This window comes from Anomaloglossus baeobatrachus, chromosome 1, assembly GCF_048569485.1.
Source record: "Anomaloglossus baeobatrachus isolate aAnoBae1 chromosome 1, aAnoBae1.hap1, whole genome shotgun sequence".
Classification (NCBI taxonomy): domain Eukaryota; kingdom Metazoa; phylum Chordata; class Amphibia; order Anura; family Aromobatidae; genus Anomaloglossus; species Anomaloglossus baeobatrachus.
Window position 1 is genome coordinate 538,804,673 of NC_134353.1, and position 19,917 is coordinate 538,824,589.

At 43.7% G+C, this 19,917-nt stretch overlaps 1 protein-coding gene across 1 annotated transcript in view; it reads left to right on the forward strand.

Moving 5' to 3' along the window:
• Window positions 1-19,673, forward strand: part of LOC142311815 (uncharacterized) — a 32,944-nt gene extending 13,271 nt beyond the window's left edge. The window contains exons 7-17 of the mRNA XM_075350610.1: window positions 252-368; window positions 4,617-4,655; window positions 5,285-5,335; window positions 6,734-6,844; window positions 7,775-7,939; window positions 8,153-8,191; window positions 10,026-10,076; window positions 11,496-11,603; window positions 13,816-13,845; window positions 16,905-16,956; window positions 19,347-19,673. Coding sequence (XP_075206725.1) covers window positions 252-368; window positions 4,617-4,655; window positions 5,285-5,335; window positions 6,734-6,844; window positions 7,775-7,939; window positions 8,153-8,191; window positions 10,026-10,076; window positions 11,496-11,603; window positions 13,816-13,845; window positions 16,905-16,953 — 760 coding nt within the window. The 3' untranslated portion in view covers window positions 16,954-16,956; window positions 19,347-19,673. The remainder of the gene's footprint in view (window positions 1-251; window positions 369-4,616; window positions 4,656-5,284; window positions 5,336-6,733; window positions 6,845-7,774; window positions 7,940-8,152; window positions 8,192-10,025; window positions 10,077-11,495; window positions 11,604-13,815; window positions 13,846-16,904; window positions 16,957-19,346) is intronic.
• Window positions 19,674-19,917: the final 244 nt, after the last annotated feature.

The window sequence follows — 19,917 nt, forward strand, 5'->3', positions numbered from 1 at the left end:
TTCAGGGTAGCAGAACATTCCCCAGTCCACCATTAATAACATGCCAAGGTGTCTAAGTAGATGTATTTCTGCACGTGCAGCTCATGCTCCATCCAGAGTAACACGAGGTGTTCAAAACCTTTTTCCAGTTTTTCATCTTTTCCATATCATTAACATGTCTATAGATCCTGTGATTTCATAATTCCATGATTTTTCCTTCTTGGTGTTGCAATTTCCATGTTGTGGAGTGTATATTATGTGCTTTTGAATAGTGAGGAAGATGAGGAGGAAGATGGATTTGAGGACTATAATGAAGACAGTCAGGATATAGGACATTGTGAGATGGACACAGATACAGATATAAAGAGCGGATATGATAACATCAGCGAGTAAGTAAAGAATACAGCTACAATCAACTAATTATGTACAAACACTATAGATGGGTATAGGAACTTAATTTATGACTTTTCTTAGGGCAAGCTGCATACATAGGGCAAGATATGCTTATCATATAATTTTGCCCTGGCAGACTCCCTTTAACCTATTAACGCTTTATGATGAACATATCAGTCATGAGGACATGTCACCTAGTGCCCCATGATGGATATCTGTGCCATGCTGATTGCATGTACAGCGTCTCTACCTGTGCGATCAGCTGCAGGAGCAAATATACACGGCAGGTCACCTCTGTAACCGCTGGGATTGCTGTTCTGACCAATCCTAGCAGTATAACTGTTTTCATATGCTGCTGTCAATAGTGACGGTGGCATACAAGGACATTACTCTGTTAGCCCATTGGCCCCCACACAGCACCAATCGGTATAGCCAGTGGGTTGATATGGCACCCAGAGACTTGGGAAAGACCTCCAGATCTGCCATGTACCAAAGCGTACCAGATCCCAACAGAGACAGGGCCTAATAGATGACCTGTCAGTCAAGGAATGAAGGGACAGTATAATACACAGCGATGCTTGAGCAATGCTGTGTATTACTAATGCGATCATAAGGTCTCATGTTCAAGTCCCATTCATGGACTAAGAAATGTCATAAAAATGCTTTTAAGTTATTAAAAAAACAAGTAAAAACATCCTCCTCAAAATTCCAGTTTTCACAATTAAAAAATTGGTTTAATCTGTAAAAATAAAAACGTAGGTTGTAAACAGCGATGTCAAATTAGTAGAGGCCAAGCTACACCGTTAGTTGGTGCTTAGAAGTAAAATAGATATGAATCAAACAGTCTCTGAAACTTCGGCACTCCAAAGGAAAAAAAACATAAAAAAACAAGATTCTTTGAAAAAATATATCACTTTTATTCACAACAAAAAGGTTCTTTAGATCATCCAGAATTGACAGTTATACAAGAAACGTTTCAGCTAATAACATCAATTGCCTTTTTCAATAAACTGTCTAAAAATAAAACAAAGCAGAAATCAAATAATGAAAATTATTTCAGAAAGCAAAAAATATCTTACATTTCAATACATTCTGTGATTATTTTTTTTTAATATTTTTATTATTTTTTAATACTTTTTATTATTTGTTATCATTTTCTCTTTATATTTAGATGGAAAATACTAATGATTTTCTATCATCATAGTGAAAAAGAAAGGATGAATCTCAGTGCTTTTTATAAAGTCATGTCATTGATGTGAACTATAATCGTGCCATGACAGTGAGCACCATTTTATTTTTAGACAGTTTATTAAAAAAGGCAATTGATGTTATTAGCTGAAACGTTTCTTGTATAACTGCCAATTCTGGATGATCTAAAGAACCTTTTTATTGTGAATAAAAGTGATATATTTTTTCAAACAAAGAATCTTGGGTTTTTTTTTGTTTCTTTCTCCTTTGTAAACAGCTATGTGGTATTGTCTCATCTGCAACATGTACTATAAGACTATCATTATTTATCCTGAACACAGCAAAAAATAAATGCCAGAATTACCATTTTTGTACATCACTTTACATTATATACTCGTAAATAGTAATCAAAAAGTTGTTGATATCCCCAAATAGTGCCAATAATTCCTCCAGCCGGTTATGCAAAAAAGCCTCAAACAGCTATAAATAAGAAACTATACAGGGTATGGCTCTAAAAACATGAGGCAAAAAATGTATACATAATATTTTCATTATTCAGGGATTCCCTTGTACAAAAGTAGTAAAATTTAAGTAAATAATATAATTTGGATATCACTGCGTCATGTTGTCTCGTTCTATAAATGATATAATTACTTATCCTGTATGGTGCACAAGAAAAAACTGCAGAAGCAGAATAGAATAAAGCAAACACCTTATTTGTGTAGCATGCGAATAGCAGAAATATTATATAATATGTCTCCTAAAATGTGACAATAAAAAAGAATAATAATAATTGCTTTGTCCTAATGTTCTAAAATGAACAAGTGCTTAAGAGATAAAGTAGGGACTGTATTGTTATTGTGCTATTGTTGCGGGCGGGGGCGCAGGACACGGCCAGTGGGGAGCTACTCGAGGCGCTCGGATCCGGGATCGCGGCTGTGGCTCGAGTGGCAGCCGGATACGGGGCTCACTCAGCAGCCCGTCGCCCACATCTTAATAAAGGGGGTATTTACAGGGGAAGAGTTTGTCAGTGACGCCACCCGTGGGTTTCGATGACAGTTTGGTGACACCGCCGCTGCCGTTATATGGGACGCCCGGGGCTGATGGAGCAGGGCAGCAGGATGGTATCCCCACCACGGGTAGGGGAGGTGTTGTACCAGGGCCCAGATGTAGGTGATGTGCAGTGCTGGGGCGCTGTTTGCAGGCTGAACTGGGTGACACCGGTGTACTCACTGTTGTTGAATAAACCACACAAAGTCCAAGTAGTACACCAAGTGCCGGATATCGGTAGCCTCCGGAGGGATGTGCTCGGGTCCCGCACAACGGTTGACGGAATAGGGGCCCTTCCTCCTGTACTTCAGTGTTTTGTCTTGTGTGTTGACTAGTCCGCATAAAACGGGACAAGTCTACTCCCGGTGTCTTTGCTGTGGGAGCTGTTGCCCGCGAGATCTGACCCTTGGGATTTTTGCAGGCACTTGCAGACGCCCTATCCCCCGCATTGGGCTTCTGTCTCACTCTATCTGGGCTCACTGGTGGGACAAGACGTGGAATCTTGTCCCCTGCTGGTTAATTGGAAAGATGCTTGCAGCTGTCCTCGCCCTAGGGTCCAGGCACCCCGACTTTGCACAGCCTCCAGACCGAATTTCTGCTGGGGGCACCGGAGGGCTACAACCCTGCCCCGGTCCACTTAAGGTCTCCCGCGACCGGATCTCCGTCGCCTGTGGCCCCGCTCTGCCGTCTGCCACCTAGTCAGCTCAGGTAGTCCGGGAGCTACAACCCCCGACTACCACTTCACTCCTCTCACTTCCTCTGCTCAACTCTAACTGACGTGTTCCCTCCCCTGACACCTCAGGACCCCTAGGTGGACGTCACCATCTGCCTGGCCCCGTCCACTGGTGTGTCTCTATTGTCCTTGGGGGGGGGTGACTAGGCTTTGTGGCTGGTGTTTGTACCTGTGTGTGGGTTGTGTTGGTAGGACAAGGAGGAGGGGATCCTGCATCTGGAAGATTAATGCAGTCTCCTGTGACAACCTGGTTTTGCCAGGGTGTCACACTATCATGAATATCCACAGAATATGACGTGCCTGTGTACAGTGGTATGTACTACTATGTATAAGGTACAAGATGGGTTTTCATTATCTTGAGTCTTGTGGGACAGGTTATACTTTGGGATGGTTCTGCTTCTATATGGAAGTACAGAAATAGGCACTGATGTATCTCAGTTATATATCTATATAAGACTGCCTTAGAGGAGGACTTCCTGGATAAAATGTATGTATCCCATTGAAGAATACCAGCAGAAGTTACTATTATGCCATTATCTGGTATTAATTCTCCTGGATACTACCTCATATTCTCACATCAGAGAAGTAAACTTTAAAGGATGTTGGACACTGTTTTAACATTGATGGCCTATCGTTAGGATAGGTCATCAATGTCTGATCGACTGGGGTCCGATGCCTGGCACACCGTCCGATAAGCTTGTCTCGGTGCCGGAAGTGCTCAGTTCTGTAGTTGCCCCGTCTTCTGATAGCGGCCACAACCGGGTACTGCACATCCGCCTCCCATTTAAATCAATAGGAGGTGGATGTGAAGTATCCGGCCGCTATCAGAAAACGGGACAGCTCCGGAACGGTGCATTTCTGGCCACAGGCTGCTGCCGCTGGCACTGATAACAGTTGATCGGCGAGGGTGCCGGGTGTCGAGCCCTGGCCTATTGGACATTGATGACCTTTAATAAGGATAAGATATCAATTGTAAAGTAGTGTACAACACTTTTAACAATAAAAGTTAGAATGTAGAATAAAATAAGGGTCTGAGCCCACGATCAGTGTTTGCAGCATTTTGGATGTAGGAAGTTTTCGCAGCGACAAAAATGCTGCGGTGTACAGTACAAGTATAGCTTTCGGTGCACTCGGTCACCATAGAAGCTTCGTACAATCACAGAAACATGGCAATCTGTTTGGTTGTTATGAAGTTTTGATGAATGAACATCTATTTTTTCTTATCATTTTATAACAGTACATGTCTTATTTTTCTTTTATATTTCTTAAACAGATGGAAAAAGACCGTGATGGAGACCGAGATCTATTTCTGGTAATTATGTTATACAGTTATGCCCCTATGTCTTTAGGTGTAACTATAGGAGTCTTCCTGTACAGGGGTATACAGGTGTAATCCTGGGGTGAGTGGGTGCCAGAGGTGTAGCTAGAGGGGGGAAGGGGTCACACAAAACACATCGGAGTGGGGTCCTGTAACCATGATTACCACTATGGTGGCCCCCCTAATCATAATAGGTAAAGGGGAAACTGAGTAGATGATTATTACTGAGAAAATAGGGATATAAACTTTTAGAAATGAAAAACACTAAATTTGTTTCTCCAGTTTCCCCCGGAGTGATTTTTATGGATGTCAGCCATTTTTGCGTACGTTTTGCAAAACATACAACTTTTTCTACTAAAGAGTCGCAAAAATAGTTGACAGCAGAAAAAAAAGATCACTTTCGGCATAGAGCAGAATTAATGAATCATGTGCGCCATTTTCATGAATTGGACACAAAACGACATCAACATAAAACACAAGTCAAGAAAGAAAAGTCATTTAAAAAAAAAGTAAATGATGAATCGGCCCCGTGTTTTTACATAGACGAGACGTATTATATAGATAACAATCTCATGAGAGTTCGGTTTCTTTCATCTTTTCTGAGTCTGTATTTTCTCTTCCAGGCCCATTGACTTTGGAAAATATAAATTTTCGCCCACACTTGAGACAATACCGTAAGTCTGTACAACAAGGGAAATGATTGTATACTTACACTGATGCTGGTAATGGTTCTCACATATTCCTAATATCAGCCATTAGAGTATGGTACTTCTGCCATTTTGTGTCTGTGTATATATATATATATATATATATTTATTTATTTATTTATACTGTACGTGATGAAGATAAATGTGGGCTGTCACTCCTGAACACTCTTGTACATTCCACTGAAGGCAGCTCCCTTACCATCCAGCTTACCAAAAATGAAGTCCCGGATATGGTTGATGGGAGATAAGTGCAGTGAGGAGTCCTGCTTTTGTCTAAAGCCTGCTTTACACCTTGCGATTGTGCATACGATATCGTATGCGATTGTACCCCCCCATCGTATGTGCAGCACATTCAATTTGTAATACGTGTCGCACAAACGATTATTTCCTGTCTCATGTACTTACCCTTCCATACGACCTCGCTGTGGGCGGCGAACATCCACTTCCTGGAGTGGGAGGGACTTTCGGCGTCACAGCGACGTCACGCGGCAGCCGGCCAATAGAAGCAGAGGGGCGGAGATGAGCGGGAGGTAAACTTCCCGCCCACCTCCTTCCTTCCGCATTGCCGGCAGGAGCCGCGGGACGCAGGTAAGCTGCTGTTCATCGTTCCCGGGGTGTCTCACTGAGCTATGTGTGCTACCTCGGGAACATTGAACAACCTCACGTTCAATTTTTAGGAATTGAACGATATGCGTGCAATAAACGTTTTAACGTTCAATCGCAATCGCACGTAGCTGTCACATGTTACAATATAACTTATGCCGGATGTGCGTCACTTACAACGTGACCCCGCAGACACATCGTAAGATATATTGTAGCGTGAAAAGCCCGCTTTAGACACAGTGATAGCCGGAAATTAGTTTTAGGTTTATGGGTGCAATGCCATAAAGAAGCCTTCACAAGTGAAAATGAACCAGGATCTGTTTTAAAACACAATGCCAGGCCACACATTGCCTACACTACTGTGAGCAGCTTACATGGCCTAAACATAGCACCATGGCCTGCATCATTGCCAGCCTTGTCTCCTGTCGAGCACATCTGGGATGTCATTGGTCAGAAAATGCAAAGGGAGCTGCCAGAAGCGGATATTGATGATTTACATGAGAAAGTGCGTTCAGGGTAGAAGAACATTCCCCAGTCCACCATTAATAACATGCCAAGGTGTCTAAGTAGATGTATTTCTGCACGGACAGCTCATGCTCCATCCTGAGTAAAACGAGGTGTTCAAAACTTTTTTCCAGTTTTTCATCATTTCCATATCATTAACATGTCTGTAGATCCTGTGATTTTCATAATTCCATGATTTGTCCTTCTTGGTGTTGCAATTTCCATGTTGTGGAGTGTATATTATGTGCTTTTGAATAGTGAGGAAGATGAGGAGGAAGATGGATTTGAGGACTATAATGGGGACAGTCAGGATATAGGATATTCTGAGATGGATACAGATAAAGAGAGCGGATATGATAACATCAGCGAGTAAGTAAAGAATAAAGCTACAATCAACTAATTATGTACAAACACTATAGGTGGGCATAGGAACTTAATTGATGACTTTTCTTAGGGCAAGCTGCATACATTGGGCAAGATATGCTTATCGTATAATTTTGCCCTGGCAGACTCCCTTTAACCTATTAACGCTTTATGATGTACATATCAGTCATGAGCACATGTCACCTAGTGCCCCATGATGGATATCTGTGCCATGCTGATTGCATGTACAGCGTCTCTACCTGTGCGATCAGCTGCAGGAGCACAACTGAGATAGGCGGCTGGTCACCTCTGTAACTGCTGGAATTGGTGTTCTGACCAATCGTAGCTATGCTGCTGTCAATAGTGACAGTGGCACAGAAGGACATTACTCTGTTAGCCCATTGGCACCCACAGCACCAATCGGTATAGCCAGTGGGTTGATATGGCACCCAGAGACTTGGCAAAGACCTCCAGGTCTGCCATGTACCAAAGCGTACCAGATCCCAACAGAGGCAGGGCCTTATAGATGACCTGTCAGTGAAGGAATAAAGGGACAGTATAATACACAGCGATGCTTGAGCAATGCTGTGTATTACTAATGCGACCATAAGATCTCATGTTCAAGTCCCCTTCATGGACTAAGAAATGTCCTAAAAATTGCTTTTAAATTATTTCAAAAAATGTAAAAACACCCTCCTCAAAATTCCAGTTTTCACAATTAAAAAATTGGTTTAATCTGTAAAAATAAAAAACGTACGTTGTAAACAGCTATTATTATAGCATTGTCTCATCTGCAACATGTACTATAAGACTATCATTATTTATCCTGAACACAGCTAAAAATAAAAGAAACAATGCCATAATTACCATTTTTGTACATCACTCTACATTATATACTCGTAACTAGTAATTAAAAAGTGTGATATCCCCAAATAGTGCCAATAATTACTACAGCCGGTTATGCAACTACCCGGATAAGATGGAGGATATTTCTAACTACCCGGATGAGATGGAGGATATTTACAACTACCCGGATGAAATTGAGGACATGGACAACTACCCGGATGAAATGGAGGACATGGATGACTTCTTGGATGAGATGTATGTGTAGCATACTAGGATCCCTGAAAGTGACTGTTATACCAATATCTGGGGTTAATCCGCACTCTACTCAGTCACCAGAAAAACTTCTTACAATCACAGAAAAATGGCAATCTGTTTGGTTGTTATGAAGTTTTGATGAATGAACATCTATTTTTTCTTATCATTTTATAACAGTACATGTCTTATTTTTCTTTTATATTTCTTAAACAGATGGAAAAAGACTGTGACGGAGACCGAGATCTATTTCCGGTAATTATGTTATAGAGTTATGCCCCTATGTCTTTAGGTGTAACTATAGGAGTCTCCCTGTACAGTGGTATAGAGGTGTAATCCTGGGGTGAGTGGGTGCTAGAGGTGTACCGGCCTGAGAGGGGCCCGGCCACTTCTTCCGCTTCCTCGGGCCGAGCCGCTCGAGGTCCGGGCTCGGGCTGTCGGTGGCACGAGCGCCTCCAGACCGGGGGCCACATCACTCTTGTTAAGGGGAGTAGGCGGTGGGAGGATGGTGGTCGTGTAACGGGCCGTGACGCCACCCACGGGTCGTGGTGACGGGAGAAGCACCACCGCTGCGGCTGAAGTAATGGCGGACTCGTCCGGGATCGGTGCTGCGGCCGCAGCCGAGATGTTAGCCCCTCCGTGGGTATGGGCGGTGTGTCCCGGGGCCCGGTGGGGGACTGTGAGGGTTGGTGGTTGTTGTAGTCGAGGTGCAGGACGCCGTGCCGCGGTGTAGTGCATCGTCCCCAGATGGCACTGGTGTACTCATGATTAATTCACACTGAGTCACTGGTAAACCAGAGTTCGGTAGTGGTCGGTCCCCGCGGCCGGCTGCTGATGTCTCCTGTGGGGTTGATGGTGGCCCCTTTTCCCGTGCACCTCTGGATGTTTGTGTTTCGGCCCCCCCTGTCTAAGCAGTGGTGGACCGCTCCCCGGCGTTGAGCTGACGGAGGCGCCCTCGGGTGCCCGCAGGCGCTGGCCCGTTGGGTGTTTGGCCCTTGGCGGTGGCGCTCACCCGGTCTCGGTGGGCTTTTGCCTTCTTTCAGGACTTTGGTTGTGGATGAACCCCTGAGGTCCGGCCAGCAATCAGTCAATTCGCCTATACTCAGTGGCTTCTAAGCTAGGACGGGGTCTGAGTACCCTTCTGTTTGGTGCTCCGGTACACGTTTGACTCCCTGGTTCGGGACCGGTGGGCCACAACCCAGGTTCGATCCGTACGGTTCCGCCGGTTGCTGTACCGGTACTCCTGCAGACGGCCACCACCGCCTGCCTGATGTTTTCCAAGGGGCCCAGGCTCCTACCCGTGTTCCTGACAGCTCTGCAACTCCTGTCACTACTCTCTCCAGAACTTCACTGTTTGAACTTCCTGCCCCAGGACAGTAGTCTTCTCGGTGGGCGTGTCTTTCCGCCTGACGCCGCCAACCTGGTGTTCTCTACTTGCCCTGGGGGAGGCATCAGGTCTCCCTATCGGGTGACATGTATGTGACCTCACAGGGGATGGGGGTGTGTGTGTATGTGGCTGATGTAATTACCTGTGACCCCTGGGGTCCAGGGCGTCACAGAGGCGTAGCTAGAGGGGGGAAGGGGTCACACAAAACACATTGGAGTGGGGCCCTGTAACCATGATTACAACTATGGTGCCCACCCTAATCATAGTGGGTAAAGGGGGAACTGAGCAGATGGTCATTACTGAGAAAATCAGGATATAAAGTTTTAGAAATGAAAAAAACACTAAATTTGTTTCTCCAGTTTCCCCCGGAGTGATTTTTATGGATGTCAGCCATTTTTGCATACCTTTTGCCAAACATACAACGTTTTCTGCTAAAGAGTCGCAAACATATTTGACAGCAAAAAAAAAAAAGATCACTTTCGGCATAGAACAAAATTCATGAATCATGTGCGCCATTTTGATGAATTGGACACAAAACGACATCAACATAAAACACAAGTCAAAAAAGAAAAGTCATTTAAAAAAAATGTAAATGATGAATCGGCCCCGTGTTTTTATATAGAAGAGACGTATAATGTAGATAACAATCTCATGAGGATTCAGTTTCTTTCACTTTATCTGAATCTGTATTTTCTCTTCCAGGCCCATTGATTTTGGAGACTTTACATTTCGGACCACACTTGAGACAATACTGTAAGTCTGTACATCAAGCGAATATATACTTACACTGATGCTGGTAATGATTCTCACATACTCCTAATATCAGCCATTAGAGTATTGTACTTCTGCCATTTTGTGTGTATATATATATATACACGCTATACGTTTCTATTAAGTAATAGATCCAAAGTTATAGTATTTATACTGTACGTGATAAAGTTAATTGTGGGTTGTCACTCCTGAACACTCCTGTACATTGGGTAATCAATATCCTTGGGTATGCAAATCATCAAGATCCACTAATGGCAGCTCCCTTACCATTAAGGCTGACATGATAAAGATAAAGCAATGACAGATATAGATATATTTCAGAAAGTCAGTGGGTAAGTATCCAGCTACAATAATAAGCCTAAAGTGAACTTCTTAGCACGATTTTATAATGCACAGTACAGACATTGCTGTAATGTCGCTGTAATACTGGGTACACTGACACCTTTGGTGAAGAAATCCACTTTCTGGTTCTATAACCATTTGTAGTTTTCTGATAATTAGTTTTCGGTGCAAAGGGGCCGAACTGTACACTGGGTCTTCTCCTCCCTGTCTGTGATTCCCCAACCTCTACACCTACCTCCGGTCTGTGGATGACCTGCCTTCTCTGATTGAAATTTCAGCAGTGACCTGTCATTCTCAGATGGGAGACAGGTGGAGGGGCCAGAGGAATCACAGACAGGGAGGAAAAAACCCAGTGCATTTTCCAGCCCCTGTGCACCAAAATCTAATTAGCAGAAAACTTCAAATGGTTAAAGAAACACAAAGCCAATTTCTTCACCAAAGGTATTCATGTAATCAGTATCACAGTGCTTTTACATTTACGTCTTTAATCCACATTACTTAATCGTGCTGGCAGGTTCTTTTTAAAGAGATTTTCTTTTCCATTTTCAAACAAACCCAATTGCAGTTTATTACTTTAAAAAACAACTGTGCTTTAGTCACCCTCCCGGGGTCCAGAGCCGAGTCTCCGCCGCTCTTCCTGGTGTCTGTTATTGGCTGCGGTGCTGACATCATATCAAAATCGCTGTCGCCAATAATGGAGCTCAGCAGCTTTTGTTATGGAAAGATTAGTGCTGCAACAACAATAACCAGGAGCGGAAACTCAGGCGCTGGACCCAGACAGGGTATGTAAAAACAGTTTGTGTCTTTAAAACCAACTGCAGCCTATAAAACAGGTTCTACAATGGAAAACCCCTCTAAGGTGTGGAGACGGCGTATGTAACTATATCATGGTGTCATTCAGCATCTGTATAGTGGCATCATTTAGTCACAGGAGGCGACAAGCACTTATATTAATGACGATTGTTTATGGCGTCTCTGGTGTGGAGGCTTCATGGATAAATGCTCTAGAAACACCTCTGCAGAAACAAAAACCTTTCTATGTTCTGTATTATTCATCAGTGAAGAAGAGGAAAAAGTCATTGAGGAAGGAGATGAAGAAAGACAGAATATGGGACGTGTGAAGATGAAAACAAAGGCAGATAAGGATGAACTGGAAAATGCCAGTCGGTAAGTAGAGAAGGCAGCGGCCATGAGGTCACCGTAGAGCTCACCGGATTTCACCAGGCAATGTCCAGATTATCACACAGATCTATTTACCGGAGTGTTTTCTTACCATTAGAATCCATGTCAGAACGGCTGTACAATCCTTTGTGAAAGTTTACACGCCGTCTCCCACACCGAGCCTGATTGAGCATGGAAGACCAATACCTCCACAATGGACACATTTTTGATATTTTGATGGATAAACCAGATCCTGTTACTTGGCCGGGCACAAATATGTTAGCCACAGCTTCTTTTTTGTTCCTATGGGCTCTTATCAATATTTTTCTTTGTCTTATTGTCCACTGAATCTCATAAATTGGCTTCGGTTGATTAGGATTCATTCCCACGCATTGTAGAGGCAGTGTCATCCCTCCTGCGGAGACGCTAGTGTTCTCCACAGAAGAAAGTAGCGTCCGTGCCCATGATAAGGATTCTGGGTGCAGTGTCATCCCTCCTGCGGAGACGCTAGTGTTCTCCACAGAAGAAAGCAACATCCAGGCCCATGATCAGGATTCTGGGCGCAGTGTCATGCCTCCTGCGGAGACGCTAGTGTTCTCCACAGAAGAAAGCAGCATCCAGTCCCATGATCAGGATTCCAAATGCAGTGTCATTCCTCCCGCAGAGACGCTAGTGTTCTCCACAGAAGAAAGCAGCGTCCGTGCCCATGATCAGGATTCTGGGCGCAGTGTCATCCCTCCTGCGGAGACGCTAGTGTTCTCCACAGAAGAAAGCAGCGTCCAGGCCCATGATCAGGATTCTGGGCGCAGTGTCATCCCTCCTGCGGAGACGCTAGTGTTCTCCACAGAAGAAAGCAGCGTCCGTGCCCATGATCAGGATTCTGGGCGCAGTGTCATCCCTCCTGCGGAGACGATAGTGTTCTCCACAGAAAAAAGCAACGTCCAGGCCCATGATCAGGATTCTGGGCGCAGTGTCATCCCTCCTGCGGAAACGCTAGTGTTCTCCACAGAAGAAAGCAGCGTCCAGGCCCATGATCAGGATTCTGGGCGCAGTGTCATCCCTCCTGCGGAGACGCTAGTGTTCTCCACAGAAGAAAGCAGCGTCCGTGCCCATGATCAGGATTCTGGGCGCAGTGTCATCCCTCCTGCGGAGACGATAGTGTTCTCCACAGAAAAAAGCAACGTCCAGGCCCATGATCAGGATTCTAGACGCAGTATCATCCCTCCTGCGGAGACGCTAGTGTTCTCCACAGAAAAAATCAATGTACGTGTCCATGATCAGGATTCTGGGTGCAGTGTCATCCCTCCTGCGGAGACGCTAGTGTTCTCCACAGAAGAAAGCAGCGTCCAGGCCCATGATCAGGATTCTGGATGCGGTGTCATTCCTCCTGCGGAGACGCTAGTGTTCTCCACAGAAAAAAGCAGCATCCGTGCCCATGATCAGGATTCTGGATGCGGTGTCATTCCTCCTGCGGAGACGATAGTGTTCTCCACAGAAGAAGGATTCTGGGCGCAGTGTCATCCCTCCTGTTGAGACACTAGTGTTCTCCACAGAACAAAGCAACGTCCATGCCCATGATCAGGATTCTGGATGGTGCGATCCTTCACTGTGCTCTTTCACTGACAACACTCGTGTTTCTGCAGTATAAATTATAAGCACCTCTTAATGATGAGTAAAGTACAGAGAAAACATTTGTGCCCGATTCCTCATTGCCTTTGCACCTTTTTTGTTTAGTTTCTGCCTTTTCTTCGTTTGCACACAATTCATTTTTCTCCTTGCATATTTTTTGGTCTTATTTATACGTCTTCACCTGTTTTGCGATTTTCTTCCACTTTGTGGAGGAGTTGATGATTCCAGATGTTTTCAGCTAATTCCGCTAATCCACAGCACATATAATGTAAAGGCCCCGTTACACACAGAGATAAATCTTTGGCAGATCTGTGGTTGCAGTGAAATCATGGCCATATTGTTCCATTTGTACACAGCCACAAACCTGATACTGATTGTCCATAATTTCACTGCAACCACAGATCTGCCACAGATCTGCCACAGATCTGCCACAGATCTGCCACAGATCTGCCACAGATCTGCCTCTGTGTGTGACAGGGCCTTTACTCTTCCATCTCAGGAAATCATTGTCCTTTATATGTTTATTACTTTGCATGGTTTTGCTCTATATGTATTACTATATTGTGATGGGATTGTATTTTGTCTCCAGGGGCTACAGACAATGGAGGAGATTGTTGAGGTAAATGCAGGAGTTTTATGTTGTGTTACTTTTCATTGTGAATAATGGGGACTAATAATAAACCAAGCTTGATTTCTCTTCTGCATTCCTGTATGGAGACATTACAGGGGATTTCATGGTTTTCAGTCTTCTGTACAGAGCGCAATGTAGAGAATACACAGCTTGTGCCCCCCGTCACCAATCCCACATGCACTAAGCGGGGGTCTCTCATCGCCATCATTATCCAGGCTTCTCTATCATATACCAGTCCTTTGGGTGTCTATATTGTGCTCAGTGAATACTAATGTATACTGTGTGTTACATATTAAAGCACCACTGCGACATTCTTTTGTATTTCACCCCATCAGTGGCATCACTAATGCATGTAACCTGGCCAGGTAAAATACTTACCAGCCGCTGTCTTCTGCATTTCCCATTCTGCCATCTTGTGACTGCAGCTTCTGATTGGCCAAAAGTCAGAGGTAACGGTCACAACCTCTCAATGTAAGTCTATGAGAATTTCATTTTGGCTCTCATAGATTTGCATTGAGAAGTGACCTCGAGTTTGTCCAGCAAACAGTGGAGCGATCCGGCAGGTCACAACTAGCAGAACAGGACCAGAGCAAAGCCAAGAACAGCAGAAGACGGCAGCTGGTAAGTATTCTACTAAACGCAAGGAGTATATATTACTGATACCTCTCTGGTGGTGAAATAACAAACAATGCTGAGTGCTTTAAGAAAGACAAGAAGAACATATAATGACCATAGTCATCTAGATAAAACTTCAATCCCCTAATAGAATGATAAATGCATATAGTCCTCTAGGAAGGTAGGATCAGAGAAAAGCCTGTCAGGAATCCTGATGTTCTAGAAATCTGGTTTCAAGTCTAAATGGGACTTTACACGCAATAACATTGCTAACGAGATATCGCTGGGGTCACAGAATTCGTGACGCACATCCGGCTTCGTTAGCAACATCGTTGCGTGTGACAACGTACGAGCGACCACTAACGATGCAAAATACTCACCAAATCGTTACATAGTTACATAGTTACTTAGGTTGAAAAAAGACCTAGGTCCATCTAGTTCAACCTTCCTCCACCAGTTCTACATTTAGTCACTAAGTCATTTATAACCAACAATGTTTTGTGTACTGAGGAAATTATCCAGCCCTTTTTTAAAAGCTGTTATAGTATCTGCCATTACTACCTCTTGTGGTAGTGTATTGCACAGTCTGACCGCTCTAACTGTAAAGAACCCTTTCCTATTTAGGTGTCGGAATCGCTTTTCTTCCACTCGCAGTGAGTGCCCCCTGGTCCTTAGTACTGTCTTTGGAAGAAATAAGTCATGTACCAGTCCTTTATATTGACCACACATGTATTTATACATATAAATGAGATCTCCTCTGAGACGTCTTTTTTCTAAGCTAAACATATATAACTTTTTCAACCTGTCATCATATGGGAGGCCTTCCATTCCTTGTAATAGTCTAGTTGCCCGCCTTTGAACTGACTCTAACTTCTGAATGTCCTTAAAATGTGGAGCCCAAAACTGGATCCCGTATTCCAGATGTGGCCTTACAAGTGATTTATAGAGGGGTAACAATACGTTGGGATCACGGGATCTAATCTCTCTTTTTATACACCCTAGAATCTTGTTTGCTTTAGCAGCTGCTGCTTGACATTGAGTGCTGCTGCTCAGCTTATTTGTAATGAGAATACCCAAGTCCTTCTCCTGTTCTGTAGTCCCGAGTTTACTTCCATTTAATGTATACGCAGCTATTGGATTACTCTGTCCTAGGTGCATTACTTTACATTTATCAACATTAAATCTCATTTGCCAAGTATCTGCCCATTCTGACATCTTATCCAGATCTTTTTGTAATATTGTACTATCCAGGTCAGTTTTTAATATCCTACATAGTTTGGTGTCATCGGCAAAGACTGACACTGTACTATCAATCCCATCCACAAGGTCATTAATAAAGAGAGTAAAAAGAATCGGTCCAAGCACAGATCCCTGCGGCACTCCACTGCTGACTATAGCCCATTTAGAGAATGTACCATTTATGACTACTCTTTGTTTCCTATCTTTTAGCCAATTCCTTACCCAGTTGCATATTGTGTCCCCTAGTCCTTGCTTCTGGAGCTTTAGTATAAGGCTATTATGTGGTACAGTATCAAATGCCTTTGCAAAGTCCAAATAAATCACATCAGCTGCATTACCAATATCCAGGTTTGAACTTACCCCCTCATAGAACCCCAACAGGTTGGTTAGACACGACTTATCTTTCATGAATCCATGCTGTTTGTCAGTTATCATATTATTTTCTGCAATATATTATTGCATGTCATCCCTTAAAATGCCCTCAAAAACTTTGCATACTACTGATGTCAGGCTTACTGGACGGTAGTTTCCTGGATCTACCCTCTTACCTTTCTTAAATATCGGTACCACATCAGCAATCCTCCAATCCTGAGGCACCAACCCTGTTACAAGTGAGTCTAAAAAGATGAGATACAGCGGTCTGTCGATTACGGAGCTCAATTCCCTCAATATTCGTGGATGAATGCCACGAATATGAATGCCAATCGTTGATTGTTGACACGTCGTCCATTTCCCAAATGTCGTTGCTGATTTTGGACGCAGGTTGTTCGTTGTTCGTGAGGCAGCACACATCGCTACATGTGACACCCCAGGAACAACGAACAACACCTCCTCCGGCAACGAGGTGGGCGTGTCTTTCATGCGGCTGCTCTCCGCCCCTCCGCTTCTATTGGACGCCTGCCGTGTGACGTCGCTGTGACGCCGCACGAACCGCCCCCTTAGAAAAGAGGCTGTTCACCGCCCATAGCGACGTCGCTAGGAAGGTAAGTACGTGTGACGGGTCCTAGCGATATTATGTGCCACAGGCAGTGATATGCCCATGACGCACAAACAATGGGGGCGGGTGCTTTCACGAGCGACATCGCTAGCGATGTCGTTGCGTGTAACACCCCCTTAAGTCTTTTTGACCAATGTTCCCCCAAGACTCATGTTCTCTCACATTTGTCTCACATTTGCTTTTTTTCTTGATTTAGATTCTTTCGAGAAACTTTCTCCTGCTGCAGTATCCAGACATCAGAATGACCGGTAATTATATAATATCAGGGGCGTATATAGAAATCATGGGGCCCAGAGCAAAGTCCTAATGGTTTGTCCCTACCTCCATATATTGAAAAAAATACTATGCATATTTGTCAGTGTACATAGCAGTGCCACATATACTATGCCAAAATACTACTAAAATCCAAATAGCTCCATACATAGAAGATAAACTAATAGCAGAGATGGACAGCGCACGATTCATCAAAGGGGTTTGATAGAAATCTGGGGAAAAACTTTGATAATTCACAAAATTTTTGTGCAGCTCGAGGTTGTGTAAAAACTTTCATTCACTTCTACATTCCTTATATAGGACTATTTTATATTGTATCTGGAGCGCACCCCTATATCTACTCAAAACAGTTATCCACTAGGGATACAAAGGGTGCATGAAAACCAAAATATGGATAAAATTGTAATACCTTATTTTATTGAGCAGTGGTAAAGACACAGACTAAAAATTAGCCAGATGTCCACTGGGGGCAGCATCGTACCGGATATCAATAGTTTATATATGAAGAGTCTATATAGCTGAATATAATGACGTTAACTGAAAAATAACACCGGACAATTAGCACTTTTGGTAAAGCATGTACCCACATAAATCAGGACGTATGATGGTAAAATATTGTAATTAACCTTCACATGTAAAAGAATAGTAATGTAAATGAATAAGTGTGTTCAGTGGGCTAAATAGCCAGTAGTACTACAAGTGAAACAATACAAGAGCCGGCGCTTGCTGTTATCATCCCATATTGACGTCTACATTACAACAGGTCTGTACTCATTTATACTTGTGTTCTCACTATGGTCTGGATACACTTCATATGTTACTAGGGTCTGCTCTTCACCTTTGGTTGCTCAGCTATTGTTTCACTTGTAGTACTACTGGCTATTTAGCCCACTGAACACACATTCATTTACATTACTATTCTTTTACATGTGATAATTAATTGCAATATTTTACCATCATCTGTGGGAACATGCGTTATCAAAAGTGCTAATTGTCCAGTGTTATTTTTCAATTAAAGGGAACCTGTCATCACTTTTTTTTGTCTATAAGCTGCGGCCACCACCACAGGGCTCTTATATACAGCATTCTAACATGCTGTATATAAGAGCCCAGGCTGCTGTGACTACATAAAAAACACTTTATAATACTTACCTAACGGTCGCGCTGCGGTGGAATTGGGTCACGGAAGCGTCTCCGTTGTCCGGTGCCAGCGCCGCCTCTTTCGGCCATCTTCGTCCTCCTTCTTCTGAAGCCTGTGTGCATGACGCGTCTACATCATACACACTCGCCGGTCCTGAGCAGGCGCACTACAATACTTTGATCTGCTCAGGGCAGATCAAAGTGCACCTGCTCAGGACCTGAATGCCGGCGAGTGTGGATGACGTCGGACACGTCATGCACCGCGGCTTCAGAAGAAGGAGGACAAAGATGGCCGAAAGAGGCGGCGCCGGACAACGGAGACGCCTCCGTGACCCAATTCCATCACAGCGCGACTGTTAGGTAAGTATTATAAAGTGTTTTTATGTTCTCACAGTGGCCTGGGCTCTTATATACAGCATGTTAGAATGCTGTATATAAGAGCCCTGTGGTGGTGACCGCAGCTTATAGCCAAAACAAGTGGTGACAGGTTCCCTTTAACGTCATTATGTTCCACTATATAGAATCTTCATATATAAACTATAGATATCTGATACGATGCTGCCCCCCAGTGGACATCTGGCTAATTTTTAGTCTGTCCTTTTAATCACTGTTTAATAAAATAGAGTGTCACAATTTTATCAATATTTGGGGTTTCATGCACCTTTGTATCTCTAGTGGATAATGATATCAACTTTTGGCATTTCAGTTTCGAACAGCACCGACACAAAGGGCAGAGCTGGGATGGGGTAAAGGCGTGGGGGCATGATGCCACAGCTCATCTAATTCATGACGGACCTTCCACCAGAAATCTTTCTCGGAGTCACGACCTCCACACTGCACTGCTCTGACTCTTGTATGTTGCTGTATCTGGTACCTGGGGGGGGCTGAGCTGTCCGTCTGGTTATGTTCTGTGTTATTCTCCATGCTGGTTCTGGGAAGGGTGGAATCACTCAGGGGTTGTTACTCTCCAGTGATTGCTCTGCTTTTCTAGTGTTCAGGTTTCCCCAGTCTGGTATCAGTCGCACTTCTTGCATGTAGTGCAGTGTGGGCGCCTGTGTTTGTGATCTCTGTTTTCTGACCTGGACTGACTTTGGTTTTTCTCTTCCTGATTTTAATAATAATAATAATAATAATAATAATAATAATAATCTTTATTTCTATAGCTCTAACATATTCCGCAGCGCTTCTGACCCCTTGACCATCACTTGTTTTTGCTTTCGTTTAGTGCCTGGATCCTTGTCTGACTCTACTGGCATATCGACCTTGGCTTGTTTTTGGACCACGTCTCTGGATTCTCCTATTGTACTGCGACCTCTCCTGGACACGACCTCGGCTTGTTTTTTGACCGCGTCTCTGGATTCTCCTATTGTACTGCGACCTCTCCTGGACACGACCTCGGCTTGTTTTTGGACCACGTCTCTGGATTCTCCTAATGTACTGCGACCTCTCCTGGTACCGACCCCAGCTTGTTTTTGGACCACGTCTCTGGATTGTCCTAATGTACTGTGACCTCTCCTGGTACCGACCCCGGCTTGAATGACGACTCTATCATTGGACATACTAAAAAGAATTAAAAAAAAGAATAAATAAAAGAATGAATATGATAACTTCTTTGTCCCAAATTATAGAAATGAATAATAGGTATCATAGACATGGGATGAATAAGTAATATATGCTAAAAGACCTGTTTTTCCAGGATAACCTTGTATGCGGCTTGATTCCTACGTCCTTCGCAAGGTTTAATCTGCCCAATTTCTAGAGTTAGGTAATCTTCTCTAATGAGTCTAATTTTCATA